Genomic DNA, 25,530 nt, shown 5'->3' with positions numbered 1-25,530 from the left:
TGTATTCAGCCTCTCTGCTCTTCACTGATAACATGTATGACAGACATTTTTTAGTAGGAGGAGGAAACAATACATTTCTGGTGTTTGTCTATAAGTAATGTATGATAGATAGATAGATAGATAGATAGATAGATAGATAGATAGATAGATAGATAGATAGATAGATAGATAGATAGATAGATAGATATAGAGAGAGAGAGAGACTGACCCATCTAGATTTACACTAATAAGCCTTTGTTATGTTAGGTGAAGACCAGACTTTACACCAACCACAATGACAAAAACAAGGACAATACATGTGCTTTTGTGGGGATCAAGGCCTGTGGCTTTTTGCAAAAGAGGCAGTTCTAGAAAATATTCCTACTACTTAAATGGAAAACTACGATCATAGTCTAAAAAATCCTATCCACATTTACGTAACATCTAGACATAGCGGTTATCAAGATGTGCAAAAACGGCACGCCAAAATCATCAACAATGGTTGGCATAATAGAACTTGGCACATTTCCGTCACTTCTCTTATGTTGTGACTTGTTACCAATCCCAGAAGTTCTCACCTGCTGTACAAGGATGTCCCCGACCTTCTGTATGATGTAGTTCCGATCACTGCCTTCTTCTAAAGACTCTTTACGTCTCTCCTTAAATCGTGCTAGGAACTGTTCATGCAGCACTAAAAGTTCATCAACACATGGAAAGAGTTGTTGGACTTCTTTATTCCCATGCAGTTCTTCTTTCAGCGCTCGAGAGTACACTTTCAACATGATTTTCAGTGTTCGTACGTGGTGCATTTCTGTCTGCATAAGTTCTGAAAACATAAAAGAAAAAGCTAGAAACCATTATTCTGAGAGTAAATGTTTGCATCGGATTCTTCTGGACAAACGGTAGCATTTTCCTCACCATAGATGACATCCTGTCGCTTGATGACCTCTTTCTTCTGCTTTTTGGCATATGGCGGCTCTACGGCACTATTCCAAGACTCAAACTCAAATTCAACAGCATCACCTTCCAATTCAGCTCTCACAGAGGAATAAAAAACATCTGCAATATGGAGAGAATAAATTGACAAACATTAAAATTCAATTTACTAGTTAAGAAAGCTCCTAAAATCTATAGGATAAACGGATTGAGAAATAGGGACTTTGACACTTCTAGAAACTTCAGTAACAAAGCATCATAAAATCGGATTAGCGATTTTTGGTAAATTATTTATTAGATGTAGGCATCATCAATACCATAAGCTTTATTCATCTAACGACAATAACGTAGCGCTATTTCAGCCTTTGTAAAGACTCTCATGGTCTAGTTTCCAGTATTAATGATCTACCAATAATTACATGACCAATTGTGATGAATGGACAGGGTAGGGAGGATGCGGGACCAGTTCTACCATTAGCAGGAAATCAGAAGGTTGGTGATAGAACAGGCTAAACAAGCAGGTAATATTAGAACACCACTCTCAGGATTTGTTACGTGCTGCTTTTGTCTAGAACACTTACCTTCTAGAAATACAGACTCTGTGGTGGATGGAGCCAGAGAAACATTGTCGTCAGTGAATATCCTCAACTTTGTAATACTTGAGTCAAATTCATCCATTTCGGCCACTGTTGAACTGTCAAAGAATTAAAAAATGAAACTATAAATTCAAGTTCAGCATGGAGCCGCTACATAAAAGGAATCCGGTTATTAGATACCGTATATTATTGAGTTGGCTATAATGGTATGAAATAAAAATGTTTCTTCATCAGAAGAAAAGCCATATAAATGATTGTTAACATCTGCCGTATTGGAAACATCAACACTTTAAAACACACAAGACATGCGTACAACAAACCGATGAATACTGGCTGGAGCCCCAGCAGCTGCAGTATTAGGGTACGTGCACACACAAAATCAAAAACGTCTGAAAATACAGAGCTGTTTTCAAGGGAAAACCGCTCCGGATTTTCAGACGTTTTTTAAGCCACTCGCCAAACGCCCCGTCGGAACAGAACGGCGTATTTCCCATTGAAATCAATGGGCAGATGTTTGGAGGCGTTTTGCTTCCATTTTTTCAGGCGTTTTTCGAGGCGTAAATGCCCCGAAATACGCCTGAAAATACTCCCCTCACAGGAGATAGTAAAGACACAGGTCTTACCTCGTTCGGCTACCTGATGTTGCTTGTATTTCCACTCTATTTCCTCTATTGGTGACAGTCATTCCGAGCCCCCGAGCCTGTACATGAGTCCCATCAAGCCCCACGATGGCAATGCGAGGGTGATCCTTGAAAGGAGCTGTAACAGAGGCAAAGACAGAGTTGGAATAGGAGGAACTGTCATCGGGCTGCAAGTCACTCTTTGCCTTCCTGCGCAGGGCAGAGAAAATGCGAAATGTCAAGAGCTCATTCTCCAAGACAAAGTTTCTGCCCCATTTCCTTTGATAAGAGCTGTAAAGTGATATTTTAGAGGGAAAACTCTGGCAGCTATTTCCCTCATCTCTTTTGAGGTTGGCATTCCCCATGCTGCTCCCAGTCGCTGTCACCTCTAAATGCGGACTCAGTCTCAGGATTTCTAGCTTTGAAACTTTCTAGCGATTATTCTAGAAACCCCTCCTGCCGCTTAACTAACCATTATTGACTGAGCTTGCAAGGTTGGCAAAGAGACAGCTTCACCTGGTGTTTAACAGCCAATTGTATCTATGAGATAAATTACTTTAGCGGTCCTCTGTGGCAAGTGCGAACTGACAATCCAATGTGTAAGCCGCACACGTGTAAAGCTGGGGTTCATTAATACAGCCTCCTGTCAGATGTAGTCTAGTGAAATGAAAAATGGCGTGTATGCTGAAATCTGTAGACAAATATAGTCATTAACCCCTTAGTGACCAGCCTATTTCAGACCTTAATGACCAAGCAATTTTTTATGTTTTTCCATTGTTGCATTCAAAGAGCTCTAAGTTTTTTTTTTCCCCCCGTCGTCATCGGAGGGGTTAAACGGGGTGGGATCGATCCGGACTTCCATCCCGTCCGCTCGAGCAGGTCTGTTGCAAGCCCTCAGCTACCTTTGGTAGCGGAGAGCAGGGAGGTTTTACTTCTCCCGGCGGCAGTGCTTTATTCTGATGCAGCACCGTAAAAAGGCTAATGAATCAGAGTAAAGCCCGTTAGTGACCCCTGTAAAAACACCTATGGGCGGTCACTAACTGGTTAATATACGTAAAAAATACAAATCTCATCACCGATTGTTACAAACAAAAAACACCATGCGACGCTATTAACACTATCAATGTGTGTGCTCGTGGAAAGTGTTTTATAGGTTTTACATTTTTAGCCTCCAGCACAGCGTTGTGTCATTAAAACATTGCCCAATTTTGTGCTGTTATTTTTTCATTTCCACTGCACCCCAGCTTTGTTAGGGTTTCCTTCCTGTTCTCCCCCTATCCTATTTGACTGACAATTATTGGAAAATGTAAAAAAACTGACTTATCTTGTTAAATATGATCCACAAACTCCAATAAATGAAAGCAAAGATTAATAAATACCAAGGATGTGAGGAGATGACACGGCAAGGTTTTTTTTTATAAAGGTGAATCACAGGTGTCCAAATACATGACACATAAGGACACTGGACAGGAGAGACAGACCCAAGATAAATAATTGCTATACTGAAGAGTCATTGGGTATCTCACAACGCAGACAGCATCCACAGAGAGGGAAAAGAGAAAAATTCAAAAGGGAGGTAACACCAAATATTGATTTGATTTAGATTTCTCTTGACTAATTCTCAGCAAAAAGTCTCGCTCTACACACTTCAGAATTCATCCTGCTTCTTCTCTCCGCAGTCATATCATCAATAAACACCAGTGACCTAGTTCTATTGGCAGCCATGCATGCCCCCGACATAGAACTGCCTTTACTAGGTTTCCAATATGACGTGATTTGCTTCGCGTCATTCCATACTGCTCTCTTCCCATCATTCTGGTACAAGTTGATCTTGGTATCATATTTCCAAACAAATCTTATTCCAATACTGGGCAGCTTTTCTTTTTTTTTTTTTAGATGTTTTGGACCGAACCAAAGTCTAATTGACTTCTTTTTTTGAGTGTTACATGCATGGAGGCATCTTTTGATTGCAGACTAAGGGCTTATTTAGACAAACGTGATATACGTCCGTGCAACGCGCGTGATTTTCACGCGCCTCGCACGGACCTATGTTAGTCTATGGGGCCGTGCAGACTGTCCGTGAGTATCACGCAGCGTGAGTCCGCTGCGTAAAACTCACGACATGTCCGTTATTTGTGCGTTGTTCGCGCATGACGCACCCATTGAAGTCAATGACAATCACGTGCAGCACACGGAAGCACCTGCCAACACTGCCAAAAGTACCAATACCTGGTTTAATAACCTCAGTATCACTGTGCTTGATTGCCAGACCTAACCATGCAGACGAGCTGAAGGCCGCTATCAAAGCAACCTTCCATAACACCTCCGCAGTGCCACAGGCTGACCGCCTCCATGCCACGCCGCATTGATGCAGTAATTCATGCAAGAGGAGCCCCGACCAAGTATTGAGGGCATATACTGTATATACTTTTCAGTAGGCCAACATTTCGGTATTAAAAAACATTTCTGAAATTGGGCTCACATAATATTCTAAATTTCCTGAGACACAAAATTTTGGGTTTTCATTAACTGTGAGGGTATGTTCACACGGCTTATTTTCGGTCCGTAAACGTTCAAAAAAAATCGGAAGCAGAACGCCTCCAAAACATCTGCCCATTGATTTCAATGGGTAAAACTGCATTCTTGTGACGGGGCATTCTTTTACGCGGCCGTTTTAAAAAAAGGGCCGCGAAAAAGTGCATATCACTTGTTGAGCTGTTTTCGGAGCTGTTTTTCATGGACTCTTAAACGTCTGCTTAAAAAACGTCTGAAAATGAGGAGCGGTTTCCCCTTGAAAACAGCTACGTGTTTTAAGAGGTTTTTGATTTTGTGTGTGCACATACCCTTAGCCATGACCATCAACATTAAAAGGAAAAACCGCTGGAAATAGATCAGTGTGTGTGTGTGTAATGAATCTATATAATATATGAGTTTCACTTTTTGAATTGAATTACTGAAATTAACTTTTTGATGATATTTTAATTCATTGAGAAGTATATTGGAGAACTGTATAACTATTTATCATACAAATAATAACATTTATTTGCTGAACGGAGATCACCATTATAACGAAGTTCAGGTACTTTTGTCTCATGTTGCTGCAGAGGAACTATTTTTATATAGATAAATATTACTGCTAAAAAGTAGACCAACCATCTTGTGTAAACATGAAACTAATAAGGCCTCATTCACACGAGCGTGTCCGATTTGCGTGCACAAAAAAGGGCCGTCTTTCAAGTATATGACTGTCCGTGTTGCGCCAGTGTGGGTTCCTTTTGACATCAGTTTTTCTCGTGTTTTTTAGTGATTTAAGGCGGCCACTAACGACATACGACATCGGAATAAACAGTGCAGGGAGCAGCCAAATCTCCATTCTCAGCTACCAGCTGACAGCAGGGAGCAGCCCTGTTTTAAGAGACGAGATCGATATCAATATCTTGCTCATTTAATCCCTCAGATGCAGCGCTCAATAGCAAGTGCCACATCCGAGTGGTTTTGGAGGGAGTGAGGGAGCTCCCTCTCTCACCCCACCGGCACTCTGCGCAAGATCGCAGGATGTCAGTTTCTTCTATGGCAGCCGGGGGACCTAATAAAGGCCCCCAGATCTGCTATCTAAGCTTACATTATATAACCCGCCTGGTGAATGCCGTAAAAAATAAAATACAATGCAAAAATTGCTGTTTTCTGTGAATCCTGCCTTTAAAAAAAATGTGATAAAAAGTGATCAAAAAGTCGTCCCGCAAAAAAAAAAGAAAAATCCCATATACAGCTGCATCGGCAGAAAAAATAAAAAAGTTATGCCTCTTGAAATATGGAGACACAAAAACAAATAATTTTGAAAAAGTGTTTTTGTTTACACAAAAGTAATAAAATATACAAAATCTATATAAATTTGGTATCGTTGCAATCGTAACAACCCGCTGAACGAAGTTAGTGTTATTTATACCGCACGGTAAACGGCGTAAATTTCAGATCCCCAAAAAAAGTGTGTGTGAAATAATTTTTTTCTATTCCCCCCCCAAAAAAGTTAATCAATAAAATCTATGTACCCCAAAATGGTGCTCTTAAAAAATACAAGTGGTCCTGCAAAAAACACCTTATACAGCTATGTCGACACAAAAATAAAAAGTTTTAGCTCTTTGAAGGATGATGGAAAACCTTAAAAAAAAATAGCTTGGTAATGAAGGCCTAAAATAGGCTGCCACTAAGGGGTTAAAAATATCAAAATGACCAAAAGGAAACATACGTATTCAAAACACACCTATAGGTAGCTGGATATACAGGTAGAAATATGGGTATTTTATTACCTTGCTGATAGGACACGGATGTTACAATCTTGTGGGAGCTGTCCTTCTGCAGAGGAAATAAGGGGTTGTAGTGTAAGTTTTTACAATCCTATGAAATATAAAAGTACTGTACATCTGTCACACTTCAAGAAACAAAAATCACATTTTCTATCACCTCTCTCAATATGTAGTACAATATCAGCCACTGGTATACGTAGTGAAATACAAGTATAATGCTGTACTGTATATAAACGCAATATATATTGAATTTCCTGCTAGATTATCGATGTAGATAGAGGAGGTGTGCGATTGTGAGTGCAATATACGTATCACAACCTATGCCAGGCAGCACACAAGCACCATCAGCCATTATGTGGCACTTAAGTGTTTTTCTCCATTGACTTCAACTGCGAAAACCCATAGAAACCGTTCCAAGAATATTTTCCTAGAACAGATTCCTATTGTAAGACCATATGTGGCTATGCCAATTATTTATTTCTTTGTTTGCACTGCTGTTTTCTGTCCAATATGAAAATACCTGTGGTAGAGTGCTACAAATATAGATTGACCGAAGCGTTTACATAAAAGGAGTAGAAGCGCTTTATCCCACACCATGCACATTACGTGTGGATTTGCTGCGGCATTTACCTGCAAGCCACAGCAAAATAAATGAGATTTCAATACATATTTCCCACACGTAAATTGACCAGCGGTGCAGATTTTAAAATCTGTAGCATGTCATTTCATCTTGCATTTCCGTCTCACAATTGTGTCTGACAAGTTTATGGAAAAAAAAAAAAAAACATACCAAAATCCGCAGCATAAAAAGCTGTACCCGTTTCCACATTAAAATGTAAAAACTATACCAAAAAGGGCATAAAAAACGCAAAATTAAGTGCAAATTTTTCTGCATCAAATTACGCAATGCGTGCATGTAGCCTAAGGCTACTAAAACGTTATCAGGGGAGATTGTAAAGTAACTATTTGCAGTGAAGACTAAAAAGTACACCTTTTTTTTTTCCAACACTATTTGGGAAATGTGATTATGTGTCATTATAGTTAACCATATAGAAAAGTGGGTATAGGAATCATTATTGACCAGATAAAGCATACGCTACCAAACTTTGGTACATAATAGAATTGTAGAATTATATACAAATCTCAGGAAGTCATGGAAAGTGGCCAACCAGCCTAGCACTGAAATGTTAATTGTTCAGGGAATAGCAGAAGTTGGCAATCCTTATTATTATCCGATGCCATCCAATGTACTGATGCCCAGGTATTCAGAAAGGAGGGATGTCTATAGAGCTATGAGGTATACCAAGATCACGGTCAAAATGACCTGCTTAATAGTTTCACTGGCGTGCAAACTACGCTAGCTACATGGTCGCACGCGTGTCGGGGGAGAAGCCGGATAAAAAAAATCTAAGCCTCTCCCATTGGGTGGCATCCTAGAGGCAGGGCTTCAATCCAAGTCGTGAACGTCATCCTGACATCCTGGTTGGAGCAGCCTCAACATACTAGATAACCAATCCCTGTTCAGGAACAATCTGGCGTCCCTGGTTACAAGAGGAACTCCAGGCGGCTTATCAACCTCACAGTTTTCCTAATTAACACCACAGAGAAAGAATCTTTTTTTTACATTTTTTTACATTTTAGATATTTTTGTTTTTCTGTACATGATTATGAGGGAAACCATCTTGGCCGAGCTGCTGAATATGGCATTCAGAAATATACTTTACATCATCCACATGGCTCATAGGAACCGGTGAACAGTAGAGAACCCATTGACGTCTATGGGAGAGTTTTCTCTTGGGTCTTGTGTTACCTATATATAGAGGTTACCTTTCATTGTAATCCCACCTAGGAGGATAATGAGATGACTGCTGAGAAGTGATCTCTACAAAACAGGAAGTGTCAGTCTATTATGCGGCTCAGTGGCCAGAGTGAAAACTGCAAGATTTTAGGATTATTTTTAATACACACAGTGGCATAAAAAAACAAAAAAAAAATTATCCCCAAAAATTCTTTAAATCAAGTTTTTATGTGAAACATTTTTAAACAGGTCATTTTCTGGTGCACATTCCCATTAAAAGCAGAATTTCCCCCTATAGTTACCAATTTATGTAATGTCCTGGGCAAATGCTTTGAGACTGACAAAAAATGTTGGTTTTCACAAAGTTTGCTGCTTCAGTGTTTTTAGATTTATTAGTGAGATGTTCTATGGTATACTGAAGTACAATCAAAAGCATTTCATAAGTTTTTAAAATTGTATTGGCAAATACATCAAGTTTATGCAAAAACTTAATATTTACAGTGTTGATCCTTCTTTTTCAAGACATTTGCAATTCGCCCTGGCATGCTAGATATCGGCTTCTGGGCCAAATCCTGACTGATGCCAGCCCATTCTTGCCTAATCAGTGCTTGGAGGTAATCACAATTTCTGTGTTTTTGTTTGTCCACCTCTTTTTGAGGATTGACCACAGGTTTTCAATGGGATTGAGATCTGGGTAGTTTTCTGTTCATGGATCCAATGTTTTGTTCACGAGTCACTTAGTTATCACTTTTGCCTTGTGACATGGTGCTCCATCATGCTGGAAAATGCATTGTTCACCACCAAATTGCTCCTGGATTGTTGGGAGAAGGTGCTCTTGGGGCATGTTTACATACTATTCTTTATTCATGGCAGTGTTCTTAGGCAGAATTGTGAGTGGGCCCACTACCTTGGATGAAAAGCAACCCCACACATGAAGGGTCACAGGGTGCTTTACTGTCAGCATGACACAGGACTCATGACAGCGATCACCTTTTCTTCTCCAGACAATCATTCTTACAGATGTCCCAAACAGTCTGAAGGGGCTTCATCAGAGAAAATAACTTTACCCCAGTCCTCTGCAGTCCAATCCCTGCAGAACATCAGTCTGTCCTTGTTGTTTTTCTTGGAGAGAAGTGGCTTCTTTGCTGTCCTTCCTGACACCGGGCCAGTCTCCAAAAGCCTTCGCTTCACTGTGCGTGCAGAGACACTGACACCTGCCTGCTGCTATTCCTGAGCAAGCTCTGCACTGGTGTTTAACCGAACATAGCCGAATCCTCTTTAGGAGACGGTCCTGTGACTTACTGGACTTTCCTGGGCGCCCTGAAGTCTTCTTCACAGCAACTGAACCCCTCTCCTTTAAAGAGGCTCTGTCACCAGATTTTGCAACCCCTATCTGCTATTGCAGCAGATCGGCGCTGCAATGTAGATTACAGTAACGTTTTTATTTTTAAAAAACGAGCATTTTTGGCCAAGTTATGACCATTTTTGTAGTTATGCAAATGAGGCTTGCAAAAGTCCAAGTGGGTGTGTTTAAAAGTAAAAGTACAACTGGGCGTGTATTATGTGCGTACATCGGGGCGTTTTTAATACTTTTACTAGCTGGGCGTTCTGATGAGAAGTATCATCCACTTCTCTTCAGAACGCCCAGCTTCTGCCAGATCACGCTGTGACGTCACTCACAGGTCCTGCATCGTGTCAGACGAGCGAGGACACATCGGCACCAGAGGCTACAGTTGATTCTGCAGCAGCATCAGCGTTTGCAGGTAAGTAGCTACATCGACTTACCTGCTAACGCCGATGCTGCTGCAGAATCAACTGTAGCCTCTGGTGCCGATGTGGCCGACACGATGCAGGACCTGTGAGTGACGACACAGCGTGATCTCTCGAGAACACGGCTGTGTCTGCACTGCCAGAAGCTGGGCGTTCTGAAGAGAAGTGGATGATACTTCTCATCAGAACGCCCAGCTAGTAAAAGTATTAAAAACGCCCCGATGTACGCACATAATACACGCCCACTTGGACTTTTACTTTTCAACACACCCACTTGGACTTTTGCAAGCCTCATTTGCATAAATATAAAAACGGTCATAACTTGGCCAAAAATGCTTGTTTTTTAAAAATAAAAACGTTACTGTAATCTACATTGCAGCGCCGATCTGCTGCAATAGCAGATAGGGGTTGCAAAATCTGGTGACAGAGCCTCTTTAAGTCCTTGATGATCCGATAAATGGTTGATTTAGGGGCAATCTTACAAGCAGCAAAGTCCTTGCCTGTAAAGCCCTTTTGATGAAAAGCAATGACGACTGCACAGGTTTCCTTACAGCTAACCATGGTTAACAGAAGACGACAATGATTTTAAAGCAGCATCCCCTTTTAAAACAACCAGTCTGCTCTTATAATTCAATCAGTATAATGGAGTGATATCAGCTGCCTTGTCCTCGTTCACACTTTCTCCTGAGCGAACGAGAAGATTACTGAGCTTAGGTTAGCAGGTCATTTTGTGGCAGGGCTGAAATGCAGTGGAAATGTTTTTTTTGTTAAGTTCATTTCTATGGCAAGGAATCACTTCGCAATTAACCCCTTAACACAACTGTACGTCATGGTTTGCCCTGTATTAAGGCAACATGAAGTACAGTTACGTCATGGTGCTTTTCTGTCACCACGTCAAAAGACATGGTGACAGAACAGTGACATCAGCTATCACAGACAGCCGATAGTCACTGTGACTCGTCGGGGGAACAATCGCGGCGCCGCCAGCGACCGCTGTTATTGGTCAGTCAGTCAGTAGTGACTGACCAATCACAGTATTGCAGCATGGTTACAGGGCTAAAAAAGAGCCGAGTAGCCACGCTAGCCGATCGGCTGTTGGCAACAGGAGGCCAAACAATGGCCACGTCTGCCAAGTACGGCGGCCTGTTGGGCCTTGCCCAGAGGCTGGGCTTAAAAGGCTTCCGGTCACAGATGAACGATTGCGGCCGTCTCAGAAGCTGAGCCATCAGCCGAAGGGTGTCAGCTATATGGAACAGCTGACATCCTGCTGTAACGGCAGGGAACGGCGCTAGTTCCGCCCCCTGCCATTAGCACCTTAGATGCCGCGATCAAAAGCGATCGCGGCATCTTAGTGGTTTCCAGGAGATCGGCTATGGGAAACGGAGGCCAACAGCGGCTTCCTGGTCGCCACGTACGGAAGCCTAATAGGCCCCGCCCTGAGGCGGAGCCTAATAGGCTTGCTGTCAGTGAATAGCTGACAGCTCTAATGCATTGCATTACGTGGGTAGTGCAATGTATTAGAATAAAGAGGAGAGGTGCAGGTTTTCAAATCTCCTAGTGGGACAAAGAAAAAGTTATAAAAAAGTTCAGCTAAAGTGTAAAAATGTAAGTTCTAAGTTACAAAATTCCTTTTTTCCTATAAGTGTTTTATTATAGGAAAAAAAAATGACACATATTTGGTATCACCGCGTTCGTAACAACCCAAACTATTATTTTATTTTTTGGTCACCATCTCTTCTAAAGTATAGAATAAGAAGTGATCAAAAAGTCGCACGTACCCCAAAATAGTACCAATAAAAACTACAACCCGTCCCGCAAAAAACAAGTCATTACACAGCCTTGTCAACACAAAAAAAAAAAAAAAAAAGTTATGGCTCTCAGAATATGGGAACACAAAAAATAAAGGGATCTTTTAAGTGAAAACGCTGCAAACAATATACATATAGTATCGCCGTAATCATATCGACCCGCAGAATAAAGTAAAATTTAATTTATAGCGCACGATGAACACTAAAAAAAAATTCAGAGTTGCTTTTTCGTCACCTTGCTTGCCAAAAAAATTGAATAAAAAGGTGATCGAATTTTTTTTTTTAAAAATCACATGTACCCCAAAATGGTACCAATGAAAATTACAGATTGTCACGCAACAAATAAGCCCTCACACAGCTCCGGTAGAGAAAAAATAAAAAAATTCTGGCTCTCAGAATATGGCGACGAAAAATATGCAGTGTGTTCCAAAAGCGGATAACATTGGGTACCATTTATCAGTGCGACACTGGCCACACATCTTTGAATTATTTATTTACCCCAATATACCCTCTTATTGTGCCCTGATGTATCCCACACAGATTACATATGCCCCCACATTATAAACTGAAATACCAGTAAAACCCAAAACTGAACTACTGCCACACAAAATCTGCACTCCAAAAGTCAAATTACGCTCCCTCCATTCTGAACATTACAGCGTGCCCAAAAACACCAGTTTACTTCCACATATATGACATTGCCATACCCGGGAGAATTGGCTTAACAGTTGATGAGATATTTGTCTTCAGTGGCACAAACTGGGCACAACATATTATGCACTAAATTGGCATATCAGTTGAAAATTGTAATTTTCACTTTGCACCATCCACTGGGCACTAATTTCTAATGTAGAATCACCTGTGGGGTCAAAATGCTCACTACACCCCTTAAAATGCCCTAGGGGGTGTAGTTTCCAATATGGGGGTCACTACTTGGGGGTTTGTTTTACTATTTGACTTCAGTGCCTGGCAATTGTGGGCCAATGCTGTGAAAAAAAAAATCACAAAAATAAACCTCAAATGCGCATGGTGCTCTTCACTTCTGAGCCCTGTCTTGTCCAAGGTAATGATAAATGCCTTGAAGGGTGCAGTTTCCAAAATGGGGTCACTTCTTGAGGCTTCCACTGTACTCTGGTACCTCAGGGGTTTTGCATATGCGACATGGTGGCCAAAAACCAATACAGCAAAATCTGCATGCCAAATAGTGCTCCTACCATTCTGAGCCCTGCCGTGTGTCCAAACAGCAGTTTATGACCTCATGTGGGGTATTGCCGTAATCAGGAGAAATTGCTTTACAAATGTTGGGGTGCTTTTTCTCCAGTATCAATTGTGAAAATGAAGCCATTCTACAATTTAGTGGAACAAAACGTAGATTTTCATTTTCACAGCCTAATTCCAATAAATTCTGCAAAAGACCTGTGGGGTCTAAATGCTCACTATACCCCTAGATAGATTCCTTGAGGGGTGTAGTTTCCCAAATGGGGTCAGTTTTGGGGGGTTTGCACTGTTTTGGCCTCTTATTGGCTTTTCAAATGAAACATAGCACCTGAAAATCAAGCAAGATTTGAGCTCCAAAAGCCAAATGGCGCTCCTTCCCTTCTGAGCCCTGCCGTGGGTCCAAACAGCAGTTTATTACCACATATGGGGTATTGCCGTACTCAGAAGAGTTTGCTTTACAAACGTTGAGGTACCGTTTCTTCTTTATCTATTGTGAAAATTCTGAGCTAAAACGAAATTTTATTCGAAAAAAAAATGTAGATTTTCATTGTCACAGCATAATTTACACTAAATTCAGCAAAATACCTGTGGGGTCAAAATGCTCACTATACCCCTTAATAATTTCCTTGAGGGGTGTAGTTTGCCAAATGGTGTCTTTTTTGGGGTGTTTTCTTTGTTTTAGCACCAGAAGACCTCTTCAAACTCGACATGGTGCCTAAAATATATTCTAACAAAAATAAGGCCCCAATATCCACTAGGTGCTCCTTTGCTTCTGAGGCCGGTGTTTCCGTCCATTAGGACACTAGGGCCACATGTGTGATTTTTCTAAAAACTGCAGAATCTGGGCAATAAATATTGAGTAGCGTTTCTCTGGTAAAACCTTCTGTGTTACAAAAAAAAAAAAAGGATTAAAACTGATTTTCTGAAAAAAAAAAAAAAAAACGTTTCTAAATTTCACCTTTAATTTGCTTTCATTCTTGTTAAACGCCTAAAGGGTTAAGAAACTTTCTAAATGCTGTTTTGAATACTTTAATTTTACAGTTTTTAAAATGGGGTGATTTATAGGGTGTTTATAGTATATAAGGCCCTCAACCAGTTCAGAACGAAACAGGTCCCTAAATTAAGGCTTTTGAAATTTTCTTGGAAATATGAGAAATTTCTGCTAAAGTTCTAAGCCTTGTAACGTCCTAAAAAAATATAAGGACGTTGAAAAAACAATGCAAACAAACTAGACATGTGGGAAATGTGAAATAGTAGCTATTTTGTGTGGTATCACTATCTGTCTTACAAGCAGATACATTTAAATGAAAAAAAATTCTATTTTTTGCAATTTTTGTAAACATTTTGGTGCTTTTTCATAAAACAAACACAATGTGTGGACCAAATTTTACCACTAAGTTAAAGTCCAATGTGTCACGAGAAAACAAATCTCAATCATTTGAAAAAATAAAAGCATTTCAAAGTTATTACCACTTCAAGTGATACATGTCAGATTTGAAAAAAATGGTCTGGTCCTTAAGGCCAAAACAGGCTTAGACACTAAGGGGTTAATTACAATTCATCTCATCACTTTTCATAACAGTCTAGAGTTAATGCAAATTACCACTATAAAAACCTGAAGCAGCTAACTTTGTGAAAACCAAAATTTGTGTCGGTCTCAAAACTTTTGGCCAGGACTGTAAAAGGCTAAAATGCAAGCGAGACATACTTCACATATGGCAAAAAAGAGAAAGGTCCAGCGATGTGTGGTATAAGTGGGGGAAACTCCGTTTCCACTTTATTGAAGATAATACACCAACATACAAAGAGATCCGACAGAATGACGGATAACACCAGGAGAGTATTCTCCTGGTGTTATCCGTCATTCTGTCGGATCTCTTTGTATGTTGGTGTATTATCTTCAATAAAGTGGAAACGGAGTTTCCCCCACTTATACCACACATCGCTGGACCTTTCTCTTTTTTGCCATTGTTTCTTGCCGTGAGCCGTCGCGGTTGATCCGGGCGATATCGAGCACAGGAGTGTGAAGCTGGTGAGCTGGAGGTTTCCTCCCATCCCTTTTTCCCTGTTACAATTAATACTTCACATATGTTCGCTACAAAGTACTGAAAAGCATATACGTTAGAAAAATGAGGGATTAGACTGACACAAATATGAATGGAGCAGAGGGGGAAATTACCTGGCACAGTGCGAAGTTCAGGGAGCTTGACGTATTAAGCTACATGCAACACTGGTTTTTAACTGAAGTTTATTCCCATATAATAACTCTCAGATCTTTCAGACAAAATTAGATTTCATGGGACAAGAAGCATGCAATATGTGCACAGTAAATATGCCATAAAAAAAAGTCCTGCACATGTAACTCTCTGCCACTGCTTATAGAATTATAAACATCTAAAAAAAAATTAAAACTGTTACCTTTGATTTGCTGGTGCATTCAGGTAGTAATGTCTTGCAATTTTTATGGACATTTACAGCACAATCTGTGGAAAATATTTTAAGAAATGGGAATTAAAATTGCACTGTTTGGAGAAAGTGAAAGACAACAAGAGCACATTTATGCATATAAGAAAGCGATCATGTGTTAGCCATTCAGCTTGCGAGATGAGAAAGCTAGCATGTGCTAGCAGCAGGTCAGCATGCGTGGGAAAACGCTGTAAGCAAATAGAAGAAGGGTAAAAACCATGCACAGGTATCCAAAAAGTACAAGAAGGACTAATACTACCAAGAATCATAATTAAAACCACTAGATTATAAGCACTTAGAGAAGTTTATAACTTTTGTGAGAATATGAGTGTGTATGTAAGGCCCTGTTTACATGGTGCTATGGCCCTTTATTTGACGTATACACCAATAAAGGCTCCTGAAGTATACTTCCGATGGAAGGCTGGGACATTGATCATTCATAGGCTCCTATTGTAAAAAATGTATACCACACAGTACACCGGTGTATGGAATAGCGTAGTCTACTATGCTATTTTATGCCTTTAAGGTATAATGGCCTAACGGATGCCCAAAATACACCACTTGACCTCTGTCATGTTAATGAAGCCCTATGGATACGAATTAAGCTCTATAGGTGTATTCACACGGCCGCTTTTTTAACGGCCCGTGAATATGGACCATCAAAAAAAATAGAACGTTCTATTTTTGGCCGTTTTCACAGCTCGACAGCCCCCATACAGGTCAATAGATCAGTTTTTAAACATCCGTTTTTCAGAAATCAATCCTTGTGCCGGCCGATAAAAAATGATCCTGGCCTTCACAAGAGAACTCGCCGGGCACAGCGCTGCTTTAAGCGCGGAACCTGGGAAAGCCCTTGACATCACGGTCCATATATGGACAGTGATGTCAGGGCTTTCAACTATGCAGTCCCCAGAAAGAGCATTGCAAGCTCTCTGGTCAGGGACTCCTGACTTGGGAAAGTCCTTTGAAGTCACTCTCCATATATTGACAGTGATGTCAGGGGCTCCTCCAGGTCTGAATACCCGGCCAGAGCATCAGCAACGCTCTGGCAGGGGATTCCGCTCCTAGAGGCAGCTGAAATGGCGCTATCTACAAGGTGGGGTGTGTGTGGCGCTATCTAGAGGAGACACTGTGTTTGGCACTATGTAGGCACAGGCTCATTATATATGGGCACTGGCACAGTCTACAGGGGCTTTGCAGCACTATATACATGGAAACTGTGGTGTTTTTAGGGGTTTGGGACCAAAAAAACAACAAAACACCTTGACAAATGCAATCCAGACTTTTTTTTTCTTCGCCCATGAAAAATGGATGCCAAACGGCCATTAAAATCTATCAGACGGACTTGAAATGGATGAAAATTTGTAGAGACACTCTTGCACAACGGTCATGACGGCAGTTGATCAGTTTTTAATGGCCATTTTATTCCAGTCGTGTGAATATAGCCGAATGTGAAATGTGCCTGAATTACACAAGATTGAGGAACTAAAATTATGCTTTTATTGAACTGCCATTCATTGCAAAGTACAGAAAGATGGAGATAAGATCAGAACTGATCAGTTTGCATTGAACATCATGTGATAAAATATAAGCCAAGTCAGACAAACACACAGAGGCATTTCTTAAAGGAGAGCTAAAGGTGTTTTCCCATCTTGGACATTTATGGCATAGCCACAGGATATGCCATAAAAGTCTGATAGGTGCGGATCTCAGAGGTGGGACACGCATCTATCCCTAGAACGGAACTCCGTTCTAGCTTACTCCGCTCCCGCTGCCTCCTGGCCACATCCTGGATAGGTGGTCAGGAGCTACGGAAACAGCCGTGCTCACTGAGCTATGACTGTTTCTGTAACTACCATAGAAGTGAATGGAAGTTCCAGAACCAGCGTAGCACGTCGAGCTACTCTGCTTCCGTAGCTACCGAGTTCCGGAAACACTGTAGCTCGCCGGGCGACGCTGTGTCCGTAACTCCTAACCAGGAAGTGGCAGAGGAGCAGAGTAAGCTAGAACAAGGTTTAGGGGGCCCCGTTCTAAACAAGTGCGGGTCTTAGAGGTGGGACCCGCATCTATTGGACATTTATGGCATATCCTGTGGATATGCCATAAACATCCAAGATGGGAAAACCCCTTTTAACATTTGGTATGTTAGGAAATTGGATCTATCGCTCTGACATGTCTGTTTTAGCAAACCCTTTATTCTCCCAAAGTCTGAAACCTCATGCCTTAGGGTCCTTTTTCACGGGCCAATATGGGCCGTCATAATGAGCGCTAACAAAATAGCTTGTTGATCGGCACTCGTTTGCGCCTTTCAAAAGGAGCAATCATTGGTTATGTATGGGGACGAGAGATCGTTACTACAATCGCTCGTAGCCATACATTTCCATCACGTCGGCAACACATCTCCCTGTAGTGCTGCCGACCATTGTTTGGCCACATAAGCAAGTTGATTAGTCGAAAAACTAGCATTTTCCCGTTCATCGGCTAATCGTTGCCCTGTTTACACTAGGCAATGATCGGGAATGAGCGTTCATATGGACGCTCATTTGCCAGGTTATTGGCCCGAGTAATAAGGCCTTTAGAATTGTGCCATTTTTCTGTTATTCCTCCTGGAAAAGTTGTCAATTTATTCCTTTTGAACATGGAAGCTCCGATTTCTTACCAGAAGAAGCATCTGGATAAGAAACCAAAAAGTCGAATATTTTCTTCTGATCCTCATATCTTTCAATAGGATACAGTTCTATGGACATTTTTTGTTTCTATAAAATCAACCATCACTATCCACCAAAGAACTGCAGGGAGTTTTGTTGCATCAAATATTTGGGGTGTTCCTCAATTACCTTACAACCATGAGATTTATCGGAGCAACCTTAGATGTGGTTTTGAAAGGGTTGTGGACGACACACCTGCAGCTGAGCTTTAAAACGTCTGTTCTAGCTTCTATTGGGGTGAAGCTTGCTAGTTTGTTAATGTTTCCCTGCAGTCCCTGCTGCGCGGAGCATTGATCACAAACTAACACGGTGGAGAGATATTGATCTGAACACAATTGGAGCCTGCTGCTTGACCTGCACTTTCACATACCACTTATATATAAGACCTAATTATCTCCAAACAAAGTCCACATTTCCAGCAGCTGCCTGAAAACTCCCTCCTGCTAATACCAGGAAGTTTTACCCAAGAAAAAAGAAAACGTTTCCCTAGTCTGTAAATTTTCCATTTAGCAAAACACTTTATATAACTGGAGCTGAAATTATGGTTATGTAAACCACACAACTCACAGGGAAAAGTTGCAATGCAATTAAACTTCTATTCCATTTAGGGTGCATTGTCGCAATAGCCGGCCTAAACATATTAGACGACCGAGAAGACCAATTTAGTCAATTTTCAGCAAACTGCCGACACCTTTTTGGGACAGGAGAGTGAAATGTTGACCGAAAGCAGAGCTCTGTGAATTTAATGTGATGAATATTTTTCTGTTTTTGTCAGATACTGTCCTTGGCAATACTTGCAAACAACCATGTGCAACATAGATACCTATAAGGGTATGCTCACACAAAAGCGTTTGATAAACGTTTAGAAATCGCAAAAAAAAAAAAAAAAACTAACTGTTTTACCCCTTTTTTTTCAATGTGGTAATTTGACAGGTCAAACATTTTATATGATTCACCTATAAAAACTGTGCACCCAATTACTGAATGACAAAAGCGCAGCAAATCGTGGTAAAACTGTATTAATTTTTTCAGATGCCGTTTTTAACCCGACCTCAAACGCTACAAGTGAATAGACCCGAACAGGACACAAAACAAGGCACAGTTCAATCTGTTGCTTAAATGGCTTATTTGTCCAGAACAAGCACCTTCACAGATGAAGGGTAAAGTTCACACAAAGCGTAAATACTGCGGATTTTCTGCAATAGATTTAGTTGCGGAAAATCCGCAGCATAATACAGTAGCAGCACAGTGGATGATATTGGAACAAATCTCATCCACACGCTGCGTATATAAGCGGAAAAGACGCTCAGAGATTGACCACTGGTGCGGCTTTGTAATCCATCGCATAAACAATTGCATTATCGCTGCTTTTTAAAATTAATGGGGAGGTAAAACCCGCAACAAATAGCAGCTGTGGTTTTTCTTGCAGCAGAAAAGCTGCAATTCTGCCGCAAAAATCGTAACTGAAAAAAAAAAAAAAAGAAAAGAACACACCCAAACTGCTAACAAAACGGTTGTCTGACATCCCTAGTAAAATTAAGGCCCAAACTAGGCTGCGTCTGTGCACACTGCCGTATTAGGAGTCCATGAGGGAGCTGTATATTTAGTGCCAAGGATGGGATTGGATCCAGTCATGAGATCAAGAAAGCCTTCCTCAAAGAAAGCGGTGGGGTTGAGACATGAACATCACTAATATTACGGAACACACACAAGTCCCGTTTTCAGATGAAAGTAAATTTAGCATTTCATTTGGAAATCAAGGTCCCAGAGTCTGGAGGAAGAGTGGAGAGGCGTCAGTTCAAGTTGCTTGCGGTCCAGTGTGAAGTTTCCACAGTCAGTGATGGTTTGGGGGGCCATGTCATCTGCTGGTGTTGGTCCACTGTGTTATATGAAGTCCAGAGTCAGCGCAGCCGTCTACCAGGACATTTTGGAGCACTTCATGCTTCCCTCTGCTGACATTATTTATGGAGATGCTGATTTCATTTTCCAGCAGGACTTGGCACCTGCCCACACTGCCAAAAGTACCAATACCTGGTTTAATAACCCCAGTATCGCTGTGCTTGATTGGCCAGCAAACTCGCCTGACCTAAACCCTATAGAGAATCTATAGGGTATTGTCAAGAGGAAGATGACACCAGACCCAACAATGCAGACGAGCTGAAGGCTGCTATCAAAGCAACCTGGGCTTCCATAACACCTCAGCAGTGCCACAGGGTGATCGCCTCCATGCCACGCCGCATTGATGCAGTAATTCATGCAAAAGGAGCCCCAACCAAGTATTGAGGGCATATACTGTACATACTTTTCAGTAGGCCAACATTTCGGCAATTAATTTTTTTTTTTAAATTGGGCTGATTTAACCCCTTAACGACCGCCAATACGCCTTTTCAGGGCGGCCGTTAAGGGTACTTATGCCAGAGCGCAGCCTTTTCACTGCACTCTGACATAAGCCTGGCACGAGAGTCCTGTGCCGACTAAAGCGCGTGTCGCGCGGTCTAGACAGCCGGACACCTGCACTAACGGGAGGGATCGATTTCAACATTTATACCACACAGTAAACGGCATAAAATCTAAGACGTAAAAAACAAAAACAAAAGGAGTGGCGAAATGTATGGATTTTTTTCCATTACCCGGCAAAAAAGTTTAATCAATAAATTATATGTACCCCAAAATAGTGCGATTAAAAAATACAACTTGTCCCGCAAAAAACAAGACCTTCTATTATGCTTTGTTTCAAACACTAACAGAGAAGTCTGCTCTGTGACATGGCGGCCCATTTGAGCCGAGCTCAGAACTCACACGGCTGCCTATTTTTATATATATAGTCCTGGCCAAAAGTTGAGACCGACACAAATTTTGGTTTTCACAAAGTTTGCTGCTTCAGTTTTTTTAGTGCCAATTTGCATGAACTCTAAATTGTTATGAAGAGTGATCAGATGAATTGCAATTTATTGCAAAGTTATTCCTTGACGAAAATTAACTTAAAGTGGCTCTGTCACCAGATTTTCAAACCCCTATCTCGTATTGCAGATCGGCGCTGCAATGTAGATAACAGTAAAGTTTTTTTTTTCAAAAACGAGCATTTTTGGCCAAGTTATGACCATTTTTATATTTATGCAAATGAGCCTCTTATGTCCAACTGGGCGTGTATTGTGTATGTACATCTGGGCGTTTTTACTTGTTTTACTAGCTGGGCGTTGTGAATAGAAGTGTATGATGCTGACAAATCAGCATCATCCACTTCTCTTCGTTACCACCCAGCTTCTGGCAGTTCACAGACACACAGCGTGTCCTCGCTCATCTGACGCAATGAAGTTCCTGTGGGAGGAAGTGAGTGACGTCACAGCGCGATCTCGCGAGGACACGCTGTGTGTCTGTGAACTGCCAGATGCTGGGTGGTAACGAAGAGAAGTGGATGATGCTGATTCATCAGCATCATACACTTCTATTCACAACGCCCAGCTAGTAAAACAAGTAAAAACGCCCAGATGTACACACACAATACACGCCCAGTTGGACATAAGAAAGGCTCATTTGCATAAATATAAAAATGGTCATAACTTGGCCAAAAATGCTCGTTTTTGAAAAAAAACAAAAACGTTACTGTTATCTACATTGCAGCGCCGATCTGCTGCAATAGGAGATAGGGGTTTGAAAATCTGATGACAGAGCCTCTTTAAAATCACAAAAATAACATTTCCACTGCATTTCAGCCCTGCCACAAAATTACCTGCTAAGAATTTAAGTGATCTTCTGGTTAGCTCAAGAGACAGTGTTAATGAGGACAACACAGCCGATATCACTGTCATGCTGATTGAATTATAAGGGCTGACTATTTTTTTTAAAAGGGGGATGGTGCTTGAAATCATTGTCTTCTTCTGTTAACCATGGTTACCCCCAAGGACACACGTGCAGTCGTCATTGCTTTGCAACATTCGTTCATTTACAAGCAGCATTTATCGGAACTTTTCAACTTTATCAAGAACTTCAAGGAGAGAGGATGAATTGCTGTGAAGAAGGGCATCCAAAACAGTCTCCTAAAGAGGAATCAGCTACGGGATCGGTTCAACACCAATGCAGAGCTTGCTCAGGAATAGCAGCAGGCAGGTGTTAGTACATCTGTAAAGGCTTTTGGAGGCTGGCCTGGTGTCAAGAAGGGCAGCAAATAGGCTACTTCTCTTCAAGAAAAACATCAAAATGACAGACTGACAATCTGCAGGAAGTGCAGGGATTGGACTGCAGAGGACTGGAGTAAAAGTTATTTTCTCTGAAGCCCCTTCAGACTGTCTGTGACATCTGTAAGAATGATTGTCTGGAGAAGAAAAGGTGATCGCTATCATTAGTCCTGTGTCATGCCAACAGTAAAGCATTCTGAGACCATTCATGTGTAGGGGTTGCTTTTCATCCAAGGGAGTGGGCTCACTCACAATTTTTGACTAAGAACATTTCCATGAAAAGAAGAGAAGAATGATCCAGCGCCAGTGATGGTATTAAAAGGGAAAGGCAATTCCCATGTTTATTGTGGAAAAATAGTAAAATCTTGAATGCAAGACGCGGTCTCGGAGCAAGAGTAAGCTTTGGTATACTACCTGCTTGCTCTTGCTCCGAGACCGCGTCTTGCATTCAAGATTTTACTATTTTTCCACAATAAACATGGGAATTGCCTTTCCCTTTTAATACCATCACTGGCGCTGGATCATTCTTCTCTTCTTTTCGTGCTACATACCGCGGGCCGTCGCGGGGATCCGAGCGACATCGCAGCAGACGCAGAAACCGGTGAGCTGGAGGCTTTCTCCCTTCTCTATACTATTCAACATTTCCATGAATAAAGAATGGTATCTAAACATCCTCCAAGAGCACCTTCTACCAATGATCCAGGAAATTTGGTGATGAACAATGCATTTTCCAACATGATGGAGCACCATGTCGCAAGGCAAAAGTGATATCTAAGTGGCTCGCTGAACAAAATATTGAAATTTTGGATCCATGGCCAGGAAATTCCCCAGATCTCAATCCCAGTGAGAACCTTGGGTCAATCCTCAAAAAGCATATGACAAAAAAAACACCAAAAAAAAAACCACAGAAATTGTGTTCAACTCCAAGCATTGATTAGGCAAGAATGGATTGCGATCAGGATATGGCCCTGAAGCTGATATCCAGCATGCCAGGGCGAATTGCATAAGTCTTGAAAAAGAAGGGTCAACACTGTAAATATTGAGTCTTTGCAAAAAAAAACTTGTTGTACCATATTTTTCGGACTTTAAGACGCACCCAGGTTTTAGACAACAGAAAATAGGAAAGAATAATTGAATATTGTACTACTTTTACATAGAAAAAAAAAATGTTACAATTTTTTTTTATTCTGTTTCACCACATTCTGAGAGCCAGAAGTTTTATATTTTACGTCGATTGAGCGGTGTGAGGGCTTAATTTTTTTCTGGGACGAGCTGTAGATTTTTATTGGTACAGACAATTTTTTGATCACTATTTAATTTTTTTTAGCGCTAAGGTGACCAAAAAAACAACGATTCTGGTGTTTTAATTTTTCGTTTGTTTTTTTTACGCCGTTTATCGTGCGAGTTAAATAATGGTATATAGTAATAGTTCAGACTTTTATGGATGCAGCAATACCTAATGTTTTATTTTATTTGTACATTCTGCTTAGGGAAAAAAATGGGAAAAGGCTTCTTTTTTGTTTTTCAATCAATACATTTTTATTGAACTTTTGTGAAGTTTTCCTTACATAGCAAAACATGTAGAATCTCATATATACAGTACATTGTAATACAATCATACATCACAAGACATAAGTATCATCGATCAAGAACATACCCTTTCACGGGACGTAACCTCTGTATGATAAGATAAAGTGATAAATTCGTAACCAATGACTCATGTAGGTCTCGAACAAAATGGAGAGCATTATGAGATCCAGATGTTCAAGAGTCTTAACAAAACATAAAACGTACAAAAATAGATCTCTGGCGATTTATCCACTACTAATTGGGTACAACACACAAGCAATATATTTTCAAACTGTCGCTAGGGAACACAATTACGACCGCTGCGGAGCCAGGGACCCATGACTTCTCATAATTCAGGAAAGAATGGTCTTTATATGCAATCATTCTCTCATGAGAGCACGTGCTATTGATGTGAGGTATGATTTCACCGAGAGGAGGAATTGTTTGGCTTTTCCAATACCTAGTTATGGCCAATTTTGGCACAAGGAATATGTGAGCTGCTATTACCCTATACCCAGATGGGATGGAGTTGATGTCTAAAAAGAGTAATGCTAATGGCGGTGATGGGGCAATTTGCCTTACCGCTAGTTGTGGGATTAGATTGAAGGAGGAGGTCCAAAGACTCGTAAGAAGCAGGCATTTCCACAGAGTAAGGAGAAGAGTGTCCCTGCCTCCACAGGACCTCCAGCATAAATGAAACGTTCCAGGAAACATGTGGTGAAGTCTATCTGGTGTATAGTACCAACTTAGTATTGTTTTCATAACCGACTCAATGAAATGTGCATTTCAGATATTTGTATACAAAAATAAGAGAAGTCGTCCATAGAGATGTAGAATATGTGTTCTTGAGCTCTCTCGCCCAAGCCAAAAACTGAGTAATGTTTTAAAATTTATATTTAGAGCCTAATCAGTCATAAAGAGGCCGCAAACCCTTTATTTGACTAGCAGTTTTAGACCATAGTTGGAAAATGTCTGCATTTGCTGTGGCGTCGAAAGGACTGGCAGTTTGCAAAAGGCATCTGATGCGCAGATATTTGTAAAAACCTCTATATGAAATTTGCCACGTAATGAGGTGACCGGCAACAGTTGCACTCGGGTCACGCCTCCAGTATTCACATTTTGAAGAGCTAGGCCAGGAAGAAAGAGCTCTAAAGTTTCTATCGGAGCACAGGTGAGCAATGAAAAGTCTGACCGTATACAACTTAAATGGAAGTGTAACCAGTTGTCTATAGATGTTGACAGAAAGTAGGGCAGAGGGTTGGTGGGAGGACGAGTGCTAATGATTGTTATTAGGATAGCCTTTAGATATTGAGTAGGAGTCAAGGATGTTTCTATGTGAACCCAATGTTGGGTCATATCCCCCATTCACCAGTGTTTCAATTGCAAAACCTGGGTGGCTAGATAGTAGTGATGAACGGTAGGCAAGCTTAAGCCTCCAAATTTCTTTCCCCGGTTTACCCTTTCTCCACACAAGAGTTCAGCGATTTGTTGAAAAAGGATAGAGGTATTTTAAATCGGTAACGTCCTGGATACATTAATTTAGGAAGAACCAGCCTTTTATATGCTGCTATTCTGCCTATTCA

At 41.0% G+C, this 25,530-nt stretch overlaps 1 protein-coding gene across 1 annotated transcript in view; it reads right to left on the bottom strand.

The window, feature by feature from the left end:
• Positions 1 to 25,530, bottom strand: part of ARHGEF18 (Rho/Rac guanine nucleotide exchange factor 18) — a 478,484-nt gene that overhangs the window by 54,061 nt on the left and 398,893 nt on the right. The window contains exons 11-16 of the mRNA XM_075863189.1: positions 15,448 to 15,512; positions 6,439 to 6,484; positions 2,135 to 2,270; positions 1,497 to 1,609; positions 898 to 1,038; positions 558 to 805 (exon numbers count right to left, since the gene is read on the bottom strand). Of these exons, the coding sequence (XP_075719304.1) occupies positions 558 to 805; positions 898 to 1,038; positions 1,497 to 1,609; positions 2,135 to 2,270; positions 6,439 to 6,484; positions 15,448 to 15,512 (749 nt within the window). The remainder of the gene's footprint in view (positions 1 to 557; positions 806 to 897; positions 1,039 to 1,496; positions 1,610 to 2,134; positions 2,271 to 6,438; positions 6,485 to 15,447; positions 15,513 to 25,530) is intronic.

Source organism: Rhinoderma darwinii, chromosome 1, assembly GCF_050947455.1.
Source record: "Rhinoderma darwinii isolate aRhiDar2 chromosome 1, aRhiDar2.hap1, whole genome shotgun sequence".
In the NCBI taxonomy this organism is placed as follows: domain Eukaryota; kingdom Metazoa; phylum Chordata; class Amphibia; order Anura; family Rhinodermatidae; genus Rhinoderma; species Rhinoderma darwinii.
The sequence above is the reverse complement of the archived record's forward strand: the minus strand, read 5'-3'. Positions and strand labels throughout refer to the sequence as shown.